Source organism: Athene noctua, chromosome 12 (assembly GCF_965140245.1).
Source record: "Athene noctua chromosome 12, bAthNoc1.hap1.1, whole genome shotgun sequence".
Classification (NCBI taxonomy): domain Eukaryota; kingdom Metazoa; phylum Chordata; class Aves; order Strigiformes; family Strigidae; genus Athene; species Athene noctua.
The window spans coordinates 17,880,056-17,898,143 of NC_134048.1; the positions used below are offsets into that span (position 1 = coordinate 17,880,056).

The window sequence follows — 18,088 nt, forward strand, 5'->3', positions numbered from 1 at the left end:
GTGCATGAAGATCCCACCAGGTTTCATGTCCAGCCCATGGGGACAAGTTTCACGTCCAGCCTGCAGGGATGAGATGTAGCAGGAGGTCTGTTGGGTTTGGTTTAGGCAGCGTGCTCTGGAAGAGCTTCCGACTTAACAGGAGGCAAGGAAACAATTTCAGTCAAATGAAACAGGCAAATAAACAAACAAAAAGAAAAGAAGAAAGGAACTCGTAGGGAAGGCGACACAAAGAATTGCAGACAATTATGGCTGCAAATTTTCTAATGCACTCCAAAGCACTCATTGAAGTCGAAGACTCCTTATCCTTAAACATTTCACTTCCCTCACAAGCCTTTTCTCTGAAGATCTCTGAATATCTTGCCTACCAGTAACCAAAGTTACTTGAAAGCTCAGAAAATAAAAAGGGACAAACAGGAAGTTTTTCAACTGCAAACTGCTGTAAATGGTATTAAAGGGATTTTTTTTTCAGCCTTAAATGATTTGCAAACTCAGCCTGAAAATGTATCTCCACTGGGAACAGATTTCTGAGGCCATGCTAACCTCTGTCAGAGTTCTAGCAGAGGAGATTCATGCACAAATCATTGAGCAAAAAGCCAGCAATGAGTAATCAAAGGCATGCACCAAACTCCGAGGACAATCTGCAGAATCCACAATCTCCAGTGGTAAACTTTTCCACTGGATAATTACTTCTGAGAAAAAGGAATTTGTTGAATTCTTGGTCTGGCATTTGCTAATACATTTTTTTAAAAAGTATGACCTACTCACTGGAAACAGAAGGCTGCTCAGAAAGGCACTGGTATTTATTAATACCAGTTCTACCATTTTACATGAGTATCAGGTAGCTTTTTTTTTGCCTGTCTTCTATTTGCAAACACAAAGGAAACCAGTTCCTTTCCTGCATGCTTTAACTTACAGGCTCTTCTTCAGCACATCTGTCGGAAAGAAGTGCAGCGGCTTTCCTCCGCATTGTCTCCAATTTATTAATCAACACTTTCAGCTCCCTACTGAGTTACAGCCAAATTATAGTCCCCTTGAAGTCCATGGCAGCACTTCCACCAACTTCATTAGGACCAGAAACCAGCTCTTGAAGTCTCTGCCAATTCCTTAAGTGCTTTAACTTCAGTGTTGGAGATTTCTTTTTTAATCTTCTTACGCCTGTTTGTGACACATCATTTTACATGTGTGCATGCACAAACTGCCTTTCTGAAACTAAAACCAGCCTTAAAAGTGAATGGAAAAGCTTGTTTTGTTTTGTTTTGGTTTTTTTTAACCTGTGAATGGTTGCATTTGGGACTCTGAATTTCTCTTTGCTGGGGCTGTTAGAGGAAAGATGCCATTTTGAGGGGCCTGGAACTGTTGGAGAGCCACAGCCACAGCCCCTGCTCCACTCCAGACAGACAGCAAGGGTTCAGCGTCCGAGGAGAGTTTTGGCCTCTTCCACCTCCAGTCTCTGTTTCAAGGCCACCAGTAAGGCCACTGATCTGGTGGCTCGTGGGAACAAGACGCAGCCACGGAAACAGTGACATTCGAATGCCAAAAATTCCTGCTTGCAGGAAGCTCGGAGCTGGGGCCTTTGCAGGTCAGGCCAGTTGCTTCCCACTGACCCCTCTCAGCCAGGACCAGTTTACACCAGGGCCAAAGCCTAGCAGGAGAAGAGGCCGAGGGCAGCATTTCCATTTGCTTTGGCTCTTGGGCTCCCTTTTTGTTTAGTCACCGGCTGAGTTATGAAATCCGCCTGCAGCGTCACTGTGTCTGTGGGTTTCCCATGGGCTGGAGAGGCTATTACCAAGGAGCAGCTGGAATGTTAATTACCATTAAGGAACTAAATCTGGGGGATTTCTCAAAGCAAATACACATCATCTCTGGCACTGACCCCACTGTGGCCTGAGCATCCTTCCCTGCCAGGCTGGAGGATGCAACCCTTGCAGTCCCTGCTGGGTGCCTCCCTTCTCGCTCATCCCAGCCTGGGAAGGTCCTCAGCACTGTCCTAGGCAGCTAGGACAGCCTGGACAGGGTTGGCATTTGAGCCCCAGGAATATTTTGCAGGGCAGGCAGTTCCCTTGCAGACACTCCAGGACTGATGCAAGGCAAAGTGAAAGGAAAGAATTTGTGCCGGGGAGTGGAGAAAGCCCCATCCCACACAGAGCCTGGAGGGACTGGGAGCAGCCAGCCTCTCAGCTGCTTTGGGGCTGAGGGCAGTGTTGAATTTTGAATCGCTGGGTTGTTTTTATTTTTTAGACGCTCATCTGGTTATTTCAGCCTGTTGCCCCATAAGTGGAGGCTTGCCCGTTTCCTTGCCTCTGGCTTGCAGCTGTTCCAAGGGAACATCTGTAGGCTGGTGCAAGCCTCGAGGAGGATTGTCACAGCCTGCCTGCACACGTGGCTCCCTGGGAGAAACCCACCCTGCCTGGCTCCGACTGCCCCCACAGCTCCTTTTCGGACCATGCAGCCACCACTGCACACGTGGCCTGACACAGGCTGGCCTCTGCAGAGCTCAGCTGCTGCTAACCCCTTCCTTCCCTCTTCCTTCAAATCAGGCCACAGGCCCTGTCACTGGAGCCCCTGGCTGGAATTACAGCAGTCTTGCTAATGTATCTGTTAAAAGCTTCTCCTTCAATATTTAAACAGGAAGATCCCTGATGCAGTGGCAAACTGCTAACAGAGAGAGAAGCGGGTGTGGGTGGCTCATGGGGTCAAGGCAGGCGTTATGGTGGCACCCGTGAGTTACAGAGAGCTTTCCTGAGGAACAAGCCCAGCACAGTGGAGTGCAGGGAGTCTTACGGACCAAACCTCTTCTCCCTGGTGGCAGCTGAGAGGTTTTGCATCCTGGAGGGACTGGGGATGCTTGACCAGAGAAAGGAAACAGTACCCAAAAAGAAATTAGCCTTGCTAGGCACATGCATGCTCCCCTAAAAAAAATGCAGCACCCCAAAGCTGCAGAGCTGATGGGCACAAGAAGAGTGTCAGGAGTTTCCTGTGGGCCAGCAACAAATGCTGTCAGCCAAGCAGAGGTGCTGGATCTTCCCCGCAGATGTGTTCTCAGGCCTTTGAACTGTGCAGCCTTGCTAGCAGGGCTGTTAAAAGGAGTCTCCTTTGTACATCTGCTTCTCCACTGGTCAGATCAGCTCCGAACACAGCTCCTGGGTGCAGACCTGAAGGCCCATCAGCCTTCCCATGTAGGCACCCACAGGTGGGCTCCTGGTATGCCACTCATAACACAGAGCACCAGGGGCAGCCCACTCCTGGGGGCAGGCATCTGGAAGCAGGGCAAGATCAGGCCCAGGAAGCATATTGCAAGTGTTGCAAAGTCAGGTTCAATCTGCCTTTTTTCAAAGATCTTTAATGTTTCCCATCTTTGCTCTTCTGAGCGCTTTTAAAATCACATGGAACCAGAAAATATTTGCTTGTTGGACCACCTTAATGTAAAGCTTTACAAATTTACATTCTGTTTACTGTAGAGGTGGAACAAATCTCCCTTGGTAATTGCTCTGGGTAGTAGTCCCTGCACCATCGCTTACATCTGCAAAGTCTTACACCACTCAAATCAGCCACCTGAGTTCCCAACAGAGAATTAGGTGTATTGAAATCAATCCTGTTAGCTCATTAAAAGAAAATACTTAACTTCCATATAGGAAAACCACTATGGGGATTTACCCATAAGGGGATGTACAAACACCTTTTCGTGGTCAGGGCTGCTGCCTGAGCTCAGGGCAGGGACAAGCAGCTGCCTAGACCCCCATCACACCTCGCCACGCAGCAGAGCAAGGGGGCAAGGCCTGCACCTCTAGCTGAGCCTGGGCAGCGCTGACTGTGGCTGCGTGGCTGGGAGGAAGGGGCTGTGCGCTGGCATTACACCGACTGTCCTCCAGTTGTTTTTTAAAGCGGTTCAGGCCTGCGTTTCCAAAGCTCTCCCAGCCCGGCTCTGACTGGAGCACAAATACCCAAGCGCATCCGCGCCCGCCGCCATCTTGGGGAGGGACCCCGGGGCAGGCGGCGGCGCCATCTTGGGGAGGTCGGCCCGGCCGGTCCCCGGGAGCACCGTTCACGGTTTCACGGCGGCGGCCGGCGCGGCGGGATCGGGGCAGAGCCCTCCGCCTGCGAGCGGGGAAACGCCGCTTCCCCCGCGGCTCCCGGCCGCCTCCCGCCATCACTTCCGGGTGAGCGGCCGTGACCTCCGCCCCCTGACCCTGCCGCTTCCTTTCCAGCGGCGGCCGCCGGAGGAGACGCGCAGGTGAGTGCGGGGCTGCGGCGCATCCGCCGCCATCCGCCTGCCCGCGCCTTGCCGCGGCCTCCCCGGCCGCCGCTCCCCTCCTCGAGCCCGGGGCTCCGCGGGGCAGCGCGGCCGGCGTGGGGGAGCCGCGCCCGGCGGAGCGGGGTGATAGGCCGCGGGCGAGCCGGGGACTGGCGTAGTTGGGCACCCGGGGGAATGCAGTCCCTCCGGGTGGAGAGCGGCCGGGCCTGGCGGGGTGGAGGAGCGGGGAGGCCGGGCCGCGGGGTAAGGCCGCGGCTCAGTGCTTGGCCGAGGTGCGAGCCTCCCGCCGGACCCTGAGCGGCCGGGGCCGTGTCCAGTGCGGTCTCAGGTGAGCGCTGGAGAGCGGCGGGTTCGTGGCTCTGGATCGGCGTTACAGCGCCCTGCGCTCGGTGTTTGCAGTGTCGGTACCGCCGGGCTGGGGACGGTGGCGGCCGTGGAGCCTTCGGCCGGCCGTGCCGGGAAGGGGATGGGGCTCTGTCAGCGCCCGTGGGGGCCCTGGTTTAACAGCCGGTGCTCGGTGCTGTTTTCTTTGGGGAAGGGATGGTGGGGCTAAGGCCTGTGGGTGAAAGTAGGCTGTGCTTGGATTGTTTTCCTTGATAAACTCAGACTTCATTAGACACAGTTAAACTTTTCTCTTGTGCAAGGCGCCAGTTGTAGCTGGCCTTTGGCTGGAGAAGGCAATAGGAACCCCGGGCACCTAACAAGGTGCTGCCGATGCTGCTCCTGCCACCTGCCATGGCTGGGTGTAGGCTCCGGGGACAGGAGACTTACCTGGGCTAGTCCCAAGGATGTGGTTAGGAGACCAGTAACATGGAAAAACTCAAGTTAGTACTTGAAAGGTCTTCAGAGTCAGAGCTTTGTGATAGTACCTGGGTCTAATAATTTAGTTAGGTATTTTCTTTCCATAAAGTCAAACGGGAAAGGGGAAGGTCTCAATGTTGCTGGTTATCAAGGAAAGGTGCTCCCTTGCTGCAGTGGTGCCTGGGGACATCAGCTGCCCTGAAGCACAGCTCGGGTCCCTCCTGTTGTGAAGTGCAGCAGCAGAGACCCCACTATGCAGTTGTGGGTGGTGACTTGTCTGGCAGTGTCCAGCAAAGCTGTGAATCTTAGGGTTTATAAGAAGTCCACTTGTACCCCAAAATTACTACCTGTGTTTTGCCAGTGGTATCTCATTTATCTGGTTTAGTAAAAGGTTGCAGTAGCAGGGGGTTTAATAAAATCCTTTAAGAGAATGTTGAGAAATCCGCCATCGCTCACACTTCTCTTTTGCTGTTGTTCAGAAATGGCACCTCGTAAGGGAAAGGAGAAGAAGGAAGAGCAAGTCATCAGCTTGGGTCCTCAGGTTGCTGAAGGAGAAAACGTCTTCGGCGTCTGCCATATCTTTGCTTCCTTCAATGACACTTTTGTCCATGTGACTGATCTCTCTGGCAAGTGAGTATTGAATGTTGGGCACTTCCCTGCAGTACCTGGCTTCTTTGGCTTTGGAAATGTCAATAACATTTGGCTAGAGGTTCCACCAAAGTCATTGACCTTCTGCTGAGCTGTAAGATAAGATGGTGTGTGTATGTGAACCATGTGGCTTGGTGTGCTCCTTTGTGGTGAATATTGTCTTCAGGGTACTGGATGGCAGTGTATTGGTCCAGTAACATTCAAAATAACAGGTTCTGTCTGTACCCAGAAGCTGGTTTGTGGGGAGGAGAGAGGAAGGGCTTTTTTTCTGAATGTTGTCTTTCCCTTCCACAGGGAAACTATCTGCCGTGTGACTGGTGGCATGAAGGTGAAGGCAGACAGAGATGAGTCTTCTCCCTACGCAGCTATGCTGGCAGCCCAGGACGTTGCCCAGCGGTGCAAGGAACTGGGCATCACTGCCCTGCATATCAAACTGCGTGCTACCGGTGGGAATAGGTACGTTGGAGGGGCTGGGCCCAGCATTCCCGGAGGATGTGTCTGGTCTTAGAACCGTGCCAAATGGCGCCACATCCCTTCTTTGCACTGCCTCAGTTGGTCAGGGGGATGCACCCTCCAAACTTGACTTGAAACTTCACCCGAAGGGTGTCTGTCACTTTGTATGATGACTGGCTGATGTCGTCTCTCACTGAGCATCTGGAGCTCATCCTGAGTGGGCATCTCCAGTTGACTGGAGCTGGGGTGTGCTCTTAGTTCCCTGGTAGTGGATGGGGAGCTGCTGTCAAACTTGGAGACGTGTTACCTTGGAGTGACAGTGGAGTGCCTCCCTAGTGGCTGATTGTGAATGGTTTGGGCCTGGGGACAGAGGAGGGTGAGTTCTGGTACCTGTGTGTTTTGGGATGGGGAAACTAGGTTTAATACTGTTGGTTGTGTTCAACTTCTGAATCATTGAAGGGATTATTGGTTCTAACTCCTCCAGGACCAAAACTCCTGGACCTGGTGCCCAGTCAGCCCTGAGAGCTCTGGCCCGATCTGGAATGAAGATCGGCCGCATTGGTGAGTGGTGGAGGCAGCGTGTGGATGTCGTGGTATATCATTGCAGAGCAAACAAACCAAACCCAAACAAATACCAGAGTTTTGAGGCATTATTTAGTAAAAGAAGCTTTGTAGATATATGTTCCACTTGGTATGATGATTTGATGATTTAACTTTAGGATGTTCTTGGCCTCTGTCAGATGGCGCTGAAGGTATGGTTTCATTTAAATAGATGCTTAACCCGATGGTTCACCAGGAGGTGGCGAGAGCAGCCTTCAGAAACCAAGTTTCTGTCTGCACAATAAACCCCAGCTGCACAACAGGATGCTGATGCTCCTCTGACGTAACAGCATTTGTGCCAGAGCTGTTCAGTCTCCTAGCAATACTGTGTTGTCTCAGTTCAGGACTGACTCAGTAATAATGGAGTTCCTCCAACTGTTTGAGGGAGAGTCCCAAACTTTGTAGGGGAGTCACAAGAAGCACTGGTGTTGGCTGCTCTGAAAGTTCCATCAAGCACCCTCTGTTTCTTCAGAAGCGCTCTGTGATTTGAGTGGGATGGGAGATTGGGATTTTTGTTTCCTAAGCATTAAAAGCCTCGGCTACCCAGCCCTGGGCGAGCTCCCAAATATCTTCACTCCTCTGGAGCGTTGGCTCGGCCTGTGCGTGGCTCCCGTGGCAGCTGACTGCCGAGGTGTGGCTGTGGGGTGTCGGGGTGACTGCTGGGGTTGGGTAGCTGTGCCCACTTGATTTTATTTTTTTTTTGGGTACCTCTGGAAGGTAACTGTGGTTTTTGTTTTCTTTTCCCTGCAGAGGATGTCACCCCCATCCCCTCTGACAGCACTCGCAGAAAGGGTGGTCGCCGTGGACGTCGTCTGTAAACAACGCTGCACCTTTCATTATTAAAGCTCTCTTTTAAACCTCTTCTCAGCTGCCTGTTTTCTTACTGAGGTACAGTCAGTTGAGTGGCTTCAGGTTAATTACATCCACGAATGGCTTATGCTCTGAAGCTGGGCTTCTGCTTTGGATTGGGGTGGTGGTTAGTACTGTTGGCTTTTCAATATCATGGGAGAAGCTTCTAAAAGTTCTGGAATTACAGCTCTCAGCTGCTCTCTTTATATATTTGTACTTCCAGAGGTGTTTAAGAAAAATGCCTTCACACTTAGTCACGCCCTGCTTTCCCCAGTGATGTTTGCCCTCCATGAAATGCGCCACCATCACCTGGAATAAATGTCCATTTCCACCTTTGCCAGTGTTCTCTTTCTGAGCTCTTCAGGCTTTGATGCCACTCCTGTTCCTGCTGCTTTCTCATCTGGAGCAGGATTTTAGGCCGAGAGGAGATTCACGGGTGTACAGTACTTGTAGTTTAAGATAGGAGAGTTCTAGCTGCTCATGGTGTCAAAGTTCTTTACGCTTGTGGTTAAAATAGCTGTGTCTTCTCCAGCTTGAGAGAGATGAAGCCATTGGAATTCCTCCTGTGGGGTGGTGATGTCAGCCCTTGTAGCACAGTGCCTATTGTGCCGGGGGTCTGTCACTGTCCTGCCCCCCCCCCCCCCAGCTCATGGTGCGGTGCCTCTGCCACTGCGGTCACGTGCTGTTCAGTGGGACTCCTGGCGAGCAGCCGGCGAGTTCCCCTGGAGCTGGGAAAATGTCCAGGAATATTTGTGGTCAGGTTTAAGTGATTTTCATCAAATTGGTTGAAAAACTTTAGGATTCTTAGCACAATTATATGGCAAATATGAATAGTTTTATGAATGTGTGACCTATAAAGTGAAGCTGGAAGGCAGCATTCTGATGTCTTGGGCTCTTGGACGAGGTCTGCCTCCAGATCCCACGACCCTCAACCCTCACCACTTTCACTTCGGCTCTTTCCCACACGTTTGCATCTTAAAAGGCTTCGCGGGGGGGATTCCTTCCCCTGCCCACCCCTCCTGAGCCTCCCTCCCCTGACAGGAAGGGCTGCTGTGCCTGGTGGTGGTGCTGGAGGCCCTCTGTTCTCAGAGCAGTCTCTGTTTTGGTTAAATTACTCTGGCTGGACCAGGTCCAGGGCACGTTGCTCCTGTCAAGCTTGGTCTTCAGTTGTCAAGCTGCAGCTCTTGCACAGTAAAAGGGGACGGGTAGCAAAGCTGGCTGGTCGGCAGCCGTGTCGGCAGTGAAAACTTACTTGGATGCTTGCGGTTTCAGAGTGAGTCGTGATCTCTTGGAGATGTCCTTGCTGTGGAAAAGCAAGCTGGGCTTGTGAGCAAGCTAACTGCTGCTGGGTTTTCTGCAAACTGTTGCTTAATACATCAGTTCCTCTTTCTGTGGAAAAAATCTCTGCCTGGACCAATGTTCCCGAGCCAGCGTTTCCCTTGGCGCAGCCGTAGTGTTTAATTTGTAATTCTATATGTGGCCATGGAAAACTTTAGAATAAACTTCCCTTACTGTCTTAAAAGTGCCCTATTTGCTGTTCAAATCACTGTTTTCCTGCACTTAAAGTGTTCTTTGAAGTCTGTGTGGAGAAGGTGCTGAAAGCATGAAACCAGCAGCCGCTCAGGCAATGTGGAGCTGAACTGAGGAGGGAACAGGGCAGAGGAGTGCAGGGGAGTGAGATGCTGTTTGCGGGAGCTGAGGGTGTGTGTAACTAACAGCTCTAGTCAGTATTTTTTTTTTTACATTCACTGAAACCTGTTGCTGTTCTGATGTGTGTTACTCTGTCCCAGGTGACGTTAACGTGGCTGCTTCACAGGGTGTGTTTGATGGGGAAGCTCTGCAGGAATATAAAATCCAACGCAGGACCTTTGCAGCAGTACAAACGTAACAGACCCTCACTCATTGTTTTGAGTGCAGTTTAGAATGTGTTCTGCTCAGTTCAGTCTCCCTTCCGTGGCCACCCTGGTGCTCTGTCTACCACTTTATCCCTGCTGGTTGTGAGGGTGGATGTGGGAATGGGAAGGTGTCTGCTCCGCACTGCTCCAAGGGCAGTTTTTCATCCAGATGCTGGCTTCCCCCCACATAGCAGGATCAGGCCAACCTCTGGGCAGCACGGACCTGGCTGGTACCTGGTGCCCTTGGCCTTGCTTGTCTCTGGAGAGGAAGTTGCTGAAGTGTTGAACCAGACCTACTGCTCTGCTGGGTGTATCCTCCCCTTGGGGAGGTTTTCTGGGGCTTACACAGGTGCTGGGAGCTTTGCCCAGCACAGGAAGGAGGATTTGCTTTATTAGCCCTTAATCTTTGGAAGCGGGAGCTCTGCTGAGTGCATGGGGCTGTCCAGGCTGAGCTCCTGTAAGCCCAGCCTGTGCCACTTGCCACGTGGGCTGGGTCTTCCCTGGGCTCGCTACACAATTAACAGCAAAAATGGCTTTTATTTCTTAGCTGGCCTGACGTCTTTGAAACAACTTCCTGCGCTGGTGTGAAACCCCCCAGGGGGGAAATGGTGATTGAGGAAGGGAAACCGAAGAGCCAGGCCTGTGTGCGCAGAGCAGGTTGCCCAGCACGCGTCTCGGGGCTCTCTGGAGGGAAAGACTCTCCTGGCTGAGCCGCATGGAGGCATTTTATGGCTCTTGCAGTTCCTGCCCCTATGCAGCTGGCTTTTGTGATTTGGCCAGGAGCTGCATCATCTGCAAACTCCCAGCAGCTGGGGGATGGCTCCCTGGGTGGGTGGGGGGCACGTGGCTGCCCACCCTTGTGTCTCCCTGGCAGGGATGCTTGTCCCAGCAAGGTTGTGGGGCTGCTTGGGGGGTCTGCAGTGCACCCACAGCCCACAAAATCCCTGGAGATGGGTCTGTGTTTACTGGTGAGCCCTGTGGCTCAGCTGTTCCCGTCAGGTTTGCTCAGGGCTCTCCTGGGTGTGGTCTCACGAGCACTGAGAAATGTGAGTTTGTTCACCAAACGTGGGTCTGTGCAGGGGCTGAGGGCTGTGAGGTGGAGGCTCAGCTGGTGATGAATGGTTTCATGTGAATGCCTGTGGGGTTATTTCCACCTCCCTGCCTCAAATAATTGCTCTGCCAGCTTGGGTTGAGGTCCCTGGGGGAACAGGCAGGTCTGAGCTGAGACCTGAAACTGCTCCTTGCTCCAGATGGCTTCTTTTTCCCCCAAAAGACAGATGCTTCCGCACCCTCCAGTAATGGTGCGTGTCAAGTTTTTCATGGGCAGCACAAAATGTACACAAATATGAAGCCTCGGGGGTGACAGGGTGGTGATGAGCCTGTGCTGGGTCTGGGTGTCAGCTTCAGGCTATGGAAGAGAGAGCGGGGTAAGGCAGGCTGAGAGCTGCTCTGTAAAAAGATCTGCAGCTTCCCAGGAAAATCAGTTTACAGACTTAAAACACTTTAGATGCTGAGGCTCTGTGGAGAAAGGTGCAGTGGGGGGGGGGAAGTACTGCAGGAGTTAATGGAAATGTCTGTGTGCAGAGTGAGGGCTCATTTGGTGCTGTGGGGGGAACTGCCCCCCCCCCAGTTTATCGCCTGTGTTTGTGGTTTGCACTCAGGCCCAGCTCCATGAAATTGTTGGGGCTTTCGCTCACTGAGTTCCTGTTCAGGCTTTCCTTAGTTCCCCTTAGGGCTGAGGCCGCTCACGGATGCGCCCGGAGTGGGGCCCTGTGGGATGGGGGGCTGTGGCCTCAGCGAGGAGCCGAGCGAGGGCTGGGACTGCGAGAAAAGCCTGCATCCCTCAACCCCCCAGTGCCTGCATCCCTCAAACCCCCAGTGCCTGCCGTGGGCTGAGAGCGACGGGAGAGCTGAAAAATTTATGGAAGTGTTTTATGTGCGTGTTTCTCTTTCCCTTTTCTTTCTTTCCCTTCTTTTATTTTAAGCGCCTTGGATGGTTTCTAAATGCAGCATCACCTAAAATGCAGCGGATAAGTTATTTCTCTTCGAAATGTGCTCTGGGGAGGGATGCAGGCAGGGGCAGGAGCTGGGGATGCAGGTGGCTGGGGTGAGGCTGATGGACACCCTGGGGCCGGGCATCTGGACACCCCTGGGTGCCCCAGGGCTTTCTTGGTGGGGTGGCAAGAGCTGGGGGACGGGAGTGGGCTCTGAGCACGGGGGACGTGATTTCCCATCTGGGAAGCTGGAGCATCGTCCCACCAGCACCTGCTTCTCCTCCAGAAACAGCATTTTCTCTGAGACCCTGCCCTGCTCCTTGGAAAAGCTTTTAGATTATTCCTTAGCGCTGCTCTCCCAGGGCGCTGCTGGGGGTGGCTGTGCCGGGGGGGTGGCCACAGGGCTGACCCAGGAGAAGGGATGGAGTCGTTGAAGAAACAGGTCCATGCTCACCCCGGTTTCATCACTTTCTGGTGCTGGGGCCGTGCAGCAGGAGGTTTGCCTGGTAACTGCTGATGCCTAGGCAGATTGGTTTTAATTTCACACTCGGAGTTTCACTTTTGGCTCAGCCCTGGCCGTGGTCGTGCTGGGTCCTGACGGTGTTGCTGGCTCGGTGCTGGGTGCGACGTGCCCGGCAAGGCCTAACCCCACAGTGCAGCGCTGACATCAGGGTTGTGTTACTCCCCAGGGTGCCCCCAGGTTCTTGTATAAAATCCCCTAAAATCAGCATTATGGGGGTGGATGTCTGCTCTCGCCTACACAGTGCTAGCGGGGCTGGGGACCCCCCCTTCCCCACTCCCGCGGGTGCTTTGGGGGTCACACACCTTGAGGGGTGGCTGTTCCTCTCTGGTTTGGGGGTTCAGCCACCTGAAGCTGTTGCAGACAGGGCGAGAGGGGTGCTGCAAGAGGGAGGGGGCTTGGAAACACTTGGTGGTCCTCGAATCATTAGCGCCTCAGTCTGAGAGGTGCTGGCCAAGCACCCCCACCCAGGAGGGCTCCAAAATGACCCTCGAGGTGGGGGTTTGGGCTGAAGTGCAGCTTTTCCCTGACAGTGGAGGTGAGGGAGGAGGGGTGTACCCTGACAAAGGCCCCCGCAGAGGGTCCTGCTCAGCCTTTAGCGTGGGGACCCCCCAGCCAGCATCCCACCCTGTGGCCTCCCACCTCCCCCATCCCACCTCCACACCCCACTTCTCTCATCCTGGACCCCCATATCCCACCTCCTGCCCACCCCCCCCCCCCAAGGGCTACCAGAGCCCCCAGGTCCATGGCACCAGGTGTCACCAGGCTGGGCGTTGTGACCTGCCCGGGGGGGCGATGCCCCCCAAAGTGGCCACGGTGCTCACGGCCGCATCCAGCGTTATGTGTGGACCAGAGACGTGCTGAGCTGATGTCTGCCTGGCAACAGGTGATGCCAGTTCTGGGAGCCAATGGGGCTTTTTTTTTTTTGCCCCCCCCTCGGGGTGGTGGGGCAGGGTGGGGGCCTGGGGGGTATTTCCAGCGGCAGCACTCGGGGTGCTCATTGCCGACCGGGGTGTCGAGAGCGGAGCCATGGCCGAGGAGCAGCGGGACCTCATCTCTGAGCGCGGCAGCGGCGTGCTCAGTGTTGGGGACACCCAGAGGTGCAACTGCTGGGGGGGGACACGGGAGTGTGGGATCAAGGGGGCACGGGGAGGACAAAATAGGCACGATGGGGATGTGGGGCAGAGAGGGAGATGCGAGGCCGTGGGGCGGGAGGCGATACAGTTGGGCCAAGGGGGCAGAGGGTGACTGTGGGGCAGAAGGTGGGGGTCACACTGTGGCTATGGGGTGCTGTGGTGCCGAGGGGGGCTGTGGCGTGGCTATGGGATGGAGGGGGCTGGAGCATGACTGTGGGGCAGGCAGGGGCACGGCGTGGCTATGGGGCATGGGGGGGTCACTATCTCTGGGTCGGATGGGGACACGGCATGGCTATGGGGTGGCCGGGTTCACAGTGAGGCCGTGGGGCAGGTGAGGGCATGGCACAGCCCTGGGGCAGAGGGGTTCAAGTCATGGGTACGGGGTGGACGGGGCACAGCACGGCTGGGGGGGGACGGGGCACAGCACGGCGGGGGGGGACTGGGGCAGACAGGCCCATGACGTGGCTGTGGGGCAGGTGAGGCAGAGGCTGGCCATGGGGCAGGCAGGGACACAGGGCAGACCCAGAGCCCAGCCGGCTTTGTGGGGCCACCCCCCACGTCCCAGCCAGCCCCCATCTCCCAACGGCCTTGAGGGGGCCCCCCCGACTCCAAACAGGGCCCGCCCCCAAAACACTTCCAGCTAATCAGAAGCCCGGAAGCTCTGACATCATCAGTCACCAGGCAGACATCCCGGCAGCGAGGCCAACTCCGGACACTGCCTGCAGCAGCGGTAGCAAACGGCCAGCACCCATGGGTGCCCCCCACCATCGCGCAGCGGAGGCAGATGGCGGCTCCCTGGGGGGCTGCTGCACCCCGCCAGTGCCCCGGTCACCCCGGCGGGGCAGGAGCTGGCCTGGGGAGGCCTCGGCAACAGGGCAAGCAGCCACGTGGAGCTTGGCTTTGCCTTCCCTCGGCACCCGAGTGCGACGCCAGCACCGTGTCACCCACCTGCCCGGGTGCTGCCTCTGAGCTCGGGGTGCCCCACACCTTTGCTTTTTGCACAAAAATTTTAAAAAAATGAAATGCAGTCTGGCATTCCGTGGGATACATCCACTGCCCTCTGGGACCAGCGAGGTTTCAGGTGGCTTCATCACCCTACAAAAGGCGATGCCCAGAGAGATGATGTGCCCCAAAATCCCCTGCCCGCAGCCCCCATGTGCCCCCATGCTCCTCGGGCACCCCTCCCATGCCTGCCCCTGCCGTGGGTTTCGGTTCCCCCAGTGTGACTTTCATGCTCAGATTTCACTTCTGCACGCTGCAATGGGGGAATTTGCATTTGTCTGGCTGCAAACCACCCAGGAGGGGGGTGTTTGGGGTGGTGTGGGAAGGGGGGGGGTTGGGGGGGGTGTGACGTGGGCTGCAGGAGGGGTTTTTGTGGACGTGTGATGGCAGGGTATGAGGATAATCTCCCACTGCCGGTGCCTGGGGCTCATCGTTCCTCTCCATGTCCTGCAGGTCTGCGTTGGGCCGCAAAGCCGCCCTCTCCACATTCTCCATCCTGGTGGCCCTGCTGATCGTCGGCCAGGCTGTCACCGTCTACTTCGTGTACCAGCAGAGTGGGCAGATCAGCAAGCTGACCAAGACCACCCAGAACCTGCAGCTGGAGGCACTGCAGAGGAAGCTGCCGGCCAGTCAGTAGCCCCACAGGCACCAGTGTGGTGGTGGGGGGGTGACCAGGGAAAGGGGACCACCCTGGACCACCTGACCCAGCACCCCTCATGCTGCTCTTTCTTCGGCAGGTGCCAAGCCGGTGAGCAAGATGAAGATGGCCATGGTGAACACACCCCTGGCCATGAGGGTCATGCCGCTTGCCCCCTCTGTGGGCAACATGGTAAGAGACGCCCACCCACTGCTGCTCGGTGGCTGCTGCCCTCAGGGCTTGCTGCCAGCCCTTGTGCTCACGCTGTCCCTTTTGCCTTTTCTCTCGAGGACAAGGCCCCCGCTAGCAACAAAACCGAGGACCAAGTGAAGCACCTGTTGCTGGTAAGGTCCCCTGCTCCCCATCCGACCCCATAGCTGCAGGAGGTGGTGGGACCCTCTGCTTCCAGCTTGCCATCTCTTGGCTGGCTCTGGGGGCTCTTGGGGCACTCAAGAGCTGGTGGGAGCTCCTTGCCTGCAATGTCCATCTGGTGGATATAAGCAGAACTTCACCTCTCCCTTGCCTTTGTTTTTCCTTTGCTCTGTCTCACTGGGGTGGTCACTCTGCAGCAAGCAGACCCCAAGAACATGTTCCCGGAGCTGAAGGACAACCTGATGGGCAATATGAAGACCCTGAAGAACACCATGACTGATGCGGACTGGAAGGTCAGTGCTTGCTGCCACCCTACTCTTCCACTTCTAGGAGCACCCCACTTTGGGGAGGGACTGGGCTGTCCCCACTTGGAAAAACAAAGCCCTGTTTGAGCCAGGTTTGGGTTGCTCCCACTCTGAGGAAGGTGGTGGTGCTCACGACCTTCCTTGGCCCAAGCTGTAGCTTGTGGCAAGGCATGCCTGTGGTCACCTCCCCCCCCTACTGGTTAACATGCTGGTTCCCCTTTTGTAGTCCTTTGAATCCTGGATGCACAAGTGGCTGCTCTTTGAAATGGCCAAGAACCCCAAGCATCAGGACCAGAAGGCGATCCCGGCCGAGAAAGGTAACAGGAATGGGGGCTGTTGTGCCAGGGAGGGATGGCCCTTGCCCTTCAGGACCATCCCCAGCAGGTGCCAGCACAGGGCTACCCAAAGGCAACCAACCCTCCATCCCCTGACCATGGAACCTCTTTGTTTCATGGGAGCCTCTGCTCAGTGGCCTTCAGGCCATCACAGAGCCACTGCCCACAGGGCAGCCAATGTCCAAAAAGGGGGAGCACCACGCCAAACCCTCAGTCCTGGGCTGGCCCAAGAGCTTTAGAAAGGTCATTGGGAGGGGCTTGCTCACCTTTTACATTTAATTTAACTGCTTGTGGAATAAAAAGCTCCCACCAAGGCTGCCCGGCAGTAGAAGGGCCCAGGGGGGCTCACAGTGTCTCCCCTTTGTTTTTTATTGCCCTAGTGCAAACTAAGTGCCAGGCAGAGGCCAATTCTGGGGGTGTCTGGCCGGGTCACTTCCGCCCGCAGTGCGATGAGAACGGCGACTACCTGCCCAAGCAGTGCAATGCCTCCACGGGCTACTGCTGGTGCTCCTACAAAAATGGCACCAGGATTGAGGGCACGGCTACTCGGGAAAAGCTGGACTGCCCTGGTAGGTCATGGGAGAAGGCAAGGAGAGGAACGAGCAGCTTGCATGGATGCTGCCCCCTCGTTGTGCTTGCGATTAGGGAGGAGGAGGAGAAGGAGAGCTGCCAGGGAGAGGAGAGGAGGGTGCCCAAGCTGTAGAGAACATCCCTCAGCCCTCTTTGAAAGCCTTAAGGCAGGAGGGGACCCTGAAAACCACAGCCCTCCTTGGGTAGCTGCAGCTAGAGCCAAGGCACACAGCCAAGGTTTTCCATGGGCCCCCTCTTGCCCCCAAATCTGCAGCTCGGGGGGGGGGGGGGGGGGGGGGGGGGGCAGGGGGCAATGGGGCAGCCCGCAGGGGTGCAGCACCCAGGTCCTGCCCTCTCTCTGCAGATGCTGCCACCATGGAGCCAGAGGAGATGATCTTCTCCGGGGTGGACATGCTGAAGCTGGGTACGGAGAAATGTGAGTCCAAGCCCCAGGTGGTGGGGGGGTACAGGTCCACCCCCAAGAGCTAGAGCAGCACCAAAGCACTGCTGGGGAGGGGGAGGTTGTGATGGAGACACAGCAAAAGCAGTTTGGGCTTTGGGAAGTCCTAGAGCCACCTTACTGACACCCTTCTTTCCCCCACAACAGCCAAGTAGAAGAGGATGCCAGCAGATGCCTGTGCAGTCTTCAGCATCCCAGCTCCTGTGTTTTATTTTCTTTTGCTCTATTTCATTTCTGCTCTTATATTGCTTTTCCAAGGCAATTAACAGCGAGCACCCCTGCATACCCCTGCCCCTCCGGGCATCGACTGTGACCCTTCCCCTGCTGCAGGGCTGAGCTGCCACCAGGATCAGTGCTAGAGGCAAAGTGTTCCCTCAGAGAGATGGCAAAGCAGGCTGGAAAATGATTTTAACAGCATCAGACCCATAAATCCTGTTCCCTTTTGCTCATCGGCAGCCCACAGCACCCAGGCAGCAGCAGAGCTCACCCCTGCTAAAGAATGAGCCATTAATGCTTTCTTACACTGAATGAACATTAAATGCAGCAAAACAACCTCCATCAGCTTCTTAACTGACCCCCATAGGTTGAAGCCCTGTTAGATTGCTACAGTAGAGGGTTTTTATTGTGGGATTGCTCAGCATTGTATAGATGTTCGCCTTCAGCTTCTGCCTTCAGGATGGAGAGCAGCTGCAGCAGTGGGTAACAGTGGGCAGAGGAGCTGACCCTAGAGTCACAAAGGGCTTCTAGTTTTTCTGAATATACCTGATAGTTCCTTTATAAATGATCTCATAAGCTAATTATTTCAAATAAACTTTTGAATAAAAAGTCTGATAAGCAACTCTAGCAGAGTAGAGCTTGCAGCTTTCCTAGGTTAAAAATAAATGAATCTTAAGAAAAAGGGGAAGAAAGAAAATATCTGCAAAGACACTTGGACATCCATGCCCCCTACCCCCGGATCATACATAATCCTTGACCCATTCCTGGTCCACCCTTTGGTCAATCTCCCCAGCGCCCTGGGGTCCCCCTGCACCCCAGCACAGCCCAGGAGGCTGAAGTCACCTTTAAGAGTCACAGCGTGGGGGGAAAGGAGGAGAGCAGCCCCCTGCACCAGGAGCCATCTCCCTCCTGCACCCGGGTCACAGCTGGAGAGCTCTGCCCTCACCAGCAGAGCCTGGAGCCAGGCTGCACAGCAGGGGAGGGAGGGAGGAGGGCAAGGGGATCCAGTCCCTTTTTTCCCCCCCCTCACCTAAATGCCAGGG

At 55.1% G+C, this 18,088-nt stretch overlaps 2 protein-coding genes across 3 annotated transcripts; both read left to right on the forward strand.

Annotated features, from left to right (window-relative positions):
• The first annotated feature begins 4,061 nt into the window (after positions 1 to 4,061).
• Positions 4,062 to 7,617, forward strand: RPS14 (ribosomal protein S14). The gene is made up of 5 exons (XM_074916327.1): positions 4,062 to 4,231; positions 5,533 to 5,683; positions 5,996 to 6,157; positions 6,639 to 6,715; positions 7,505 to 7,617. The coding sequence occupies exons 2-5, from the start codon at positions 5,535 to 5,537 to the stop codon at positions 7,570 to 7,572; spliced, it is 456 nt and encodes a 151-aa protein (XP_074772428.1). The 5' UTR covers positions 4,062 to 4,231; positions 5,533 to 5,534; the 3' UTR covers positions 7,573 to 7,617.
• A 5,385-nt stretch (positions 7,618 to 13,002) lies between these two features.
• On the forward strand, positions 13,003 to 17,672 carry CD74 (CD74 molecule). 2 transcript variants are annotated; one of them, XM_074915720.1, is made up of 9 exons: positions 13,003 to 13,112; positions 14,604 to 14,779; positions 14,888 to 14,979; positions 15,078 to 15,131; positions 15,357 to 15,452; positions 15,691 to 15,781; positions 16,180 to 16,368; positions 16,734 to 16,805; positions 16,977 to 17,672. In XM_074915720.1, exons 1-9 carry the CDS (start codon positions 13,042 to 13,044, stop codon positions 16,982 to 16,984), a joined length of 849 nt encoding a protein of 282 aa, XP_074771821.1. In that variant the 5' UTR covers positions 13,003 to 13,041; the 3' UTR covers positions 16,985 to 17,672. The 2 variants fall into 2 exon arrangements, with proteins under 2 accessions (XP_074771821.1, XP_074771822.1); XM_074915721.1 differs by having other exon boundaries at positions 16,734 to 16,793.
• Positions 17,673 to 18,088: the final 416 nt, after the last annotated feature.